Source organism: Bison bison, unplaced genomic scaffold (genome assembly GCF_000754665.1).
Source record: "Bison bison bison isolate TAMUID 2011002044 unplaced genomic scaffold, Bison_UMD1.0 scf7180017864519, whole genome shotgun sequence".
In the NCBI taxonomy this organism is placed as follows: domain Eukaryota; kingdom Metazoa; phylum Chordata; class Mammalia; order Artiodactyla; family Bovidae; genus Bison; species Bison bison.
In genome coordinates, this window is record NW_011495072.1 from 11,492,487 (window position 1) to 11,498,716 (window position 6,230).

The following is a 6,230-nucleotide window of genomic DNA, read 5'->3' on the forward strand; positions in this document are numbered from 1 at the left end:
AGATATTATACATGTTTCAATGCCATTCTCCCAAATCTCCCCACCCTCTCCCTCTCCCACAGAGTCCAAAAGACTGATCTATACATCAGTGTCTCTTTTGCTGTCTCGTACACAGGGTTATTGTTACCATCTTTCTAAATTCCATATATATGCGTTAGTATACTGTATTGGTGTTTTTCTTTCCGGCTTACTTCACTCTGTATAATAGGTTCCAGTTTCATCCACCTCATTAGAACTGATTCAAATGTATTCTTTTTAATGGCTGAGTAATACTCCATTGTGTATAAGAGAACTTCTCTTAAACTTATTTTGTAGTCTTTATTGCAGGGGGCTCAAAGTGTACTCTGATTTCTTGGGGAGACCCTTAGCAGGTAGGGCAGGTCAGGAATAGCACCCCCAAGTGAGCCCTTTAAGTACAGCGACTTTGCTTTTTTGTGTTTGCTCTTGTCACGCTTCTGTGTTGCAGGTTTTGTGTTCAGTGATTAAAAACTTGAAAAGTACTGCTTTAGGCCCAGTGTAGTGAATATATACTGAATTACAATAAATTGAAAAATTCCTGACTCTGTGGAAATGGAGTTATATAGATCAAACATAATTCAGCTCCTGTTTTCTTCTCTTTCTACTCTTTTGTTTTCCTAATCTTGACTTTTCCACTCCACCTGTCTCATCTCTAATACTCAAGTATCAAGATTAACAAGGTAGATGAGGCTACATCCCAGCTGCAGAAATTCAAGAATGCAGCAATGCTGGATGAAGCATAGTGTCAGGACTTGCTCGTCCAGGAACAAAGTTAAGATAAAAGAACACAATCCCAGCCCGGGAAAGGACGATAACTTACAGTTAAAGTGTCTGCAGTGAGGTCATCGAGATTTAATACATCTTCTGGAATGGACTCATCATTTCCCACTGGCTCTTTTTTCTACAGGAAAGGAAAAAAATTAATTAGAACATTTCTGACATAGTTTTATAAGTGCACACCACACTAATGCATCATATAAACTAATCACAGAATTCTACATAACCTAGAGTCTCTAAAAGAGGCAACAGATGGGAGAGACATCAGTAAATTAGAAGAAGTCAAGATTTCAAGTCCTCATCCTGCCACTTCCTAGCTTTCTGATCCTGGACAGATGGTTTAACCTATCAGGGTCAGAGTGTTGACAGTATCAGGAACTCGAGAAGAAAATGTCTGACATGGACACAGAGTGTTACAGTCCCAGGATCATGTGAAAATGCTCAGTGTGCTGGTCAGGAGCCAGTGGTGGGCAGATGCCTCTGTATCAATTTGTGAATCCCCGTCTACCTGCAGAGAACAAACCCAGCCCTTAGGCCTGAGGCTCAGGATAAAAATGGATGGGATGATGAAGTATCAGGAAGTCAAAGCAACACGGTTTTTGAGGAAAAAAGCCACAGAATTCAAAACTAAGTTTAGAGCAATCAGTGTGCCTTAGCAAAACGGCAAGGGTGTACCCATGACTAGGTATTTTTCCCTTCTGATTTCTCTCCTCACCCTTCTTCACAATATTCTATCAAATCATCATTTTTAAACTTTACCCAGAGCTAAGGAGAAGATAATTCGAAGAGTCAAATTCTTCCTAAATTAAACGGAGATAAAGAATATTATCAAAGCCCATTATAACAAGACCTGTAAGACCTCAGGAAAACACATGCAAAAATAAGTTGAGAAGAATTAGGGTCTGCTTTGTAAGTAAAAACAATATACAGAAATCATGTTTTTCTAAAGATTTAGGCTTCTGTGGTGGCTCAGACAGTAAAGAATACAGGAGACCCAGGTTTGATTCCTGGGTCAGAAATATCCCCTGGAAAAGGGAATGGCAACCCATTCTTGCCTGGAGAATTACATGGACAGAGGAGCCTGATGGGCTATGGTTTGAGTAGGCTCCAGGAGTTGGTGATGGACAGGGAAGCATGGTGTCCATGGGGTCGCAAAGAGTCAGACACAACTGAGCGACTGAACTGAACTGAGCAGTTTTCACTTTTCACTTTCATTAGACATTCCATACACCAAAGTGAGAAGTCAGGATTCAATCAAAACCCAACTCACACCCTTCAGTGATTCAAGAAAAATCATCTTTAAATTTTGAAAAGTCTGACAGTATCAGAATATGAGTCTTGATAAGGACAAGCATAGACCACCAAGGCAGAAAAAAAATGGCCTAAATCTCAAGATGTTCAAGATGTTCCACTTGGTAGCTAAGATAGCTGAGGCCCTCTTGCTCTCTGATAATCCCTCAGGGGAGCAAATTCAAGTTCTGAGTTCAAGTTCTGGCTCTGCAACTAACTTATGGCATGATTTTAGACACGCTCCTGTATTTCCTAAGCCAATACCTATCTTAGGTATTTCCTACTCTTTCAATAGGGCTAACAAATGTACTACCTATACTCCAGGTTTACAGCAAAGATCAAAACCAAAATGAGATGTATGTGAAAGGATTCTGACTGCTTTCAGGTGCTATACAAATTAAAGCACCTCGAGTATTGTTTCAATGGACAGCGAGAGAGAACACTCCTTGTAGGACCAGCAGCTAGGGATCTAAGAATGTTAATGCAAATAAAAATACTCCCATCTTCTTGCTAAGAAAAATACTTGGTTGGCACTATCTGTATATATGCCCCCAAAAACATTCAGGCAGAAGTATATACGAAAATTAACATTAGTTTGGTGTCCCTGACATGCAACTGATTTAGTGTCAAGGGTTTCACCAGAGGAAGAAAACTGTACCATCATCATCCATGTCAATTTCTATAGCCTGTCACACGCTTGAAAGTGTAACAAAACAGTGTTAAAGAGAAGGCTGCAGAATATCATGAAGGATAAGGTGTCGGATTCCCAGGGAATCTTTTTGTTATCATCTTTCTTGGTTCAGGTTCCTAAATTGCATAATTTTTTGGTTTATTTTAGAGGTTTACAACTTAAAAACAGGACAGATTATGGCTTACATTTAACATGTTTTATGAAAAATGATTAAAGAGCTAACGATATTTTTGAAGAAAGATTAAAAATATGAACCGATCTGGTTGCCAAAACAAAGTTGAGCTGAAATTTAACATTCTTCAGGACAGGAAGAATTTTTCTTGGATAAAGGCCAGTAACTACTTGCCAACCATTGCTACTCTCAATTGCTAAATAACTACCATGGTCTAGGCATTGTGCCAGGTTTTCTGTATTAAGAAGTTTTAGTTCTCACAATTGTATTCTAAAGGTTAGTGTTAGAATTGCCATTTCACACACAAGAACACTGAGGCTCAGAAGTTAACGTGCCTGAAGTCACATAAATCAAAATCTAGGATTTGGACTCAGTATCAGTATGTTCTTTTAATTAAAGAGTATGATGACACTGGGATAAAGACTCTGAAATCTACCACAGGAAAACCTTTCTGGCACTGTAGGTTGAGCTCAAGAAATCACTGGAAGGGATTATTGGTGGAATTCACATTATTAAGAACAGAAGAGACAATGAATGACTTGTGTGGCAAGAATCTTGTTTTACAACAGACTGAATATCTGTGTCCTCCAAAATTCACATGTTGAAACCCAATCCCTAATGTGACGGTATTTGGAAGTGGGGTCCTTCAGAGGTGATTACATCATGGGATCAGTGCCTTTATGAAAGAGAATCCAGAGAGGTCCATTGCTCCTTCTGCCATGAGGACACGGCAAGAAGACTGTCAATGAACCCGGAAGTGAGCTCTCGCCAATCTGCTGGTGCCTTAATCTTGGATTTCCAGCCCCCAGAACTTTAAGAAATAAATTTCTGTTGTTTATAAGCCATCCAGTCTGTGGAACTCTGTTACAGCAGCCAGAACGGACTAAAACATATTTGCAGACAGCAGATGGAGTCACTGATTCTTGAAAATGCCTCTTAGTTCCCTTCCTGCCTTCCTCCCTTTCTTTTTAAAATAACTTTCCCTCTTTGGTAAGAAATCCAGTAGCACATAGAATTAAACACTAAGCTAGAAATTATGTATTAACTAAGAATAAGATTAAATACCTCTGCTCAAGCTCTCCAGTCACTTACTGGGTTCTCTTACCTTCATTTTCTCTCCAATTGTCTTGCTGCATAGGTTCTTCAGCTTGTTCAAGTTGTCTGCCCGAAATCTGCCTGAAGAATAAAGAACCCAAGAATGTACCAAAGACAGGCACATAATTAACATACCTCATTCGTAATCATGGTTCCTTTGGACTGATCTCAGCCCAAGGCCGAACTGCAGGCAGAACTAAATGATGTGCCTCGTGAAGCTGTGAAATCTGAGAGCTTTAGCCCCAAATGTAGACAGCTTATATTGGTGATTACAATAGGATTCCCCAGCATTTGGTGACCATGAAAAGGCCATTCTGGGACTAAAATTAAAAAGTATCATAACTTGAATGATACCACTGTAAATAAAGTAACAAATCTGAGAAACCTGAAAATTACTTATGTAACTATAACCTGTTCAATTATCTTAAATTCATTTAAGGAAAACTATGTGGTATGCACCAGGATCTAGAAAAAAGGCAGTCAAGCTTCTATTCCCAAGAACTTGGATGCTACATCTCTATGCCAGAAATGGTTAACTTCCTTTGCTTTGATGCAATGCTCATCTGGCAGCCTTGAGAAGAATTCAATTTCTTACATTTTGTTTTCTTTTGTGCATTAATCAGCCTGCATAGGTACTCTGGCCCACATTAACATCATGGTATTGCAATTCATCAGTCTAACTCTGATTAGCAGAAGTTGGACCTCCTGAATCTAAGTTTTAGCAACAATATGTCCTTTAGCTTTGGACAGGTAAAATGATGACCAGAGATGAGATCATGAACTCCTTATTGCCAAATTCAGACTTAAATTGAAGACAGTAGGGAAAACCACTAGACCATTCAGGTGTGACCTAAATCAAACCCCTTATGATTACACAGAGAAAGTGACAAATAGATTCAAGGGATTAGATCTGATAGAGTGCCTGAAGAACTATGGACGGAGGTTTGTGACATTGTATGGGAGGCAATGATCAAGATCATCCCGAAGAAAAAGAAATGCAAAAAAGGCAAAATGGCTGATTGAGACAGCCTTACAAACAGCTGAGATAAGAAGAGAAGTGAAAGGGAAAGGAGAAAAGGAAAGATATATCCATCTGAATGCAGAGTTCTGACAACAGCAAGGAAGAGATAAGAAAGCCTTCCTAAGTGAACAATGCAAAGAAATAGAGGAAAACAACAGAATGGGAAAGACTAGAGATGAAAACTAGAGATATCAAGGGAACATTTCTTGCAAAGATGGGCTCAATAAAGGACAGAAAGGGTATGGACCTAACAGAAGCAGAAGAGATGGAACGAATACACAGAAGAACTATACAAAAAAAGATCTTCATGACCCAGATAATCATGATGGTGTGATCACTCACCTAGAGCCAGATATGTTGGAGTGCAAAGTCAAGTGGGCCTTAGTAGTATACATCACTACGTAGTATAACATAGTATATATCATTATGAACAAAGTGATGGTGATGGAATTCCAGCTGAGCTATTTCAAATCCTAAAAGATGCTGCTGCTAAAGTGCTGCATTCAATATGCCAGCAAATATGGAAAACTTAGCAGTGCCCACAGGACTGGAAAAGATCAGTTTTCATTCCAATCCCAAAGAAGGGCAATACCAAAGAACATTCAAACTATTGCACAATTGTACTCATCTCACATGCTAACAAAGTAAAACTCAAAATTCTCCAAGCCAGGCTGCAACAGTATGTGAACCAAGAGCTCCCAGATGGTCAAGCTGGATTTAGAAAAGGCAGAAGAACTAGAGATCAAATTACCAGCAACTGCTGGATCATCAAAAAAGCAAGAGAGTTCCAGAAAAACATCTACTTCTGCTTTACTGACTACGCCAAAGCCTTTGACTCTGTGAATCACAACAAACTGGAAAATTCTTAAAGAGATGGGAATACCAGACCACCTTATCTGCCTCCTGAGGAACCTGTGTGCAGGTCAAGAAGCCACAGTTAGAACCAGACATGGAACAATGGACTGGTTCCAAATTGGGAAAGAAGTACATCAAGGCTGTATATTGTCATCCTGCTTATCTAACTTATATGCAGAGTATATCATGTGAAACGCCAGGCTGGATGAAGCACAAGCTGGAATCAAGATTGCCAGGAGAAATATCAATAACCTCAGACAGGCAGATGACACCACCCTTATGGCAGAAAGTAAAGAGGAACTAAAGAGCCT

General features: G+C 39.4%; 1 protein-coding gene across 1 annotated transcript in view; it reads right to left on the bottom strand.

Annotated features, from left to right (window-relative positions):
- Positions 1-6,230, bottom strand: part of SARS (seryl-tRNA synthetase) — a 19,874-nt gene that overhangs the window by 8,105 nt on the left and 5,539 nt on the right. The window contains exons 2-3 of the mRNA XM_010830921.1: positions 4,054-4,124; positions 839-919 (exon numbers count right to left, since the gene is read on the bottom strand). Of these exons, the coding sequence (XP_010829223.1) occupies positions 839-919; positions 4,054-4,124 (152 nt within the window). The remainder of the gene's footprint in view (positions 1-838; positions 920-4,053; positions 4,125-6,230) is intronic.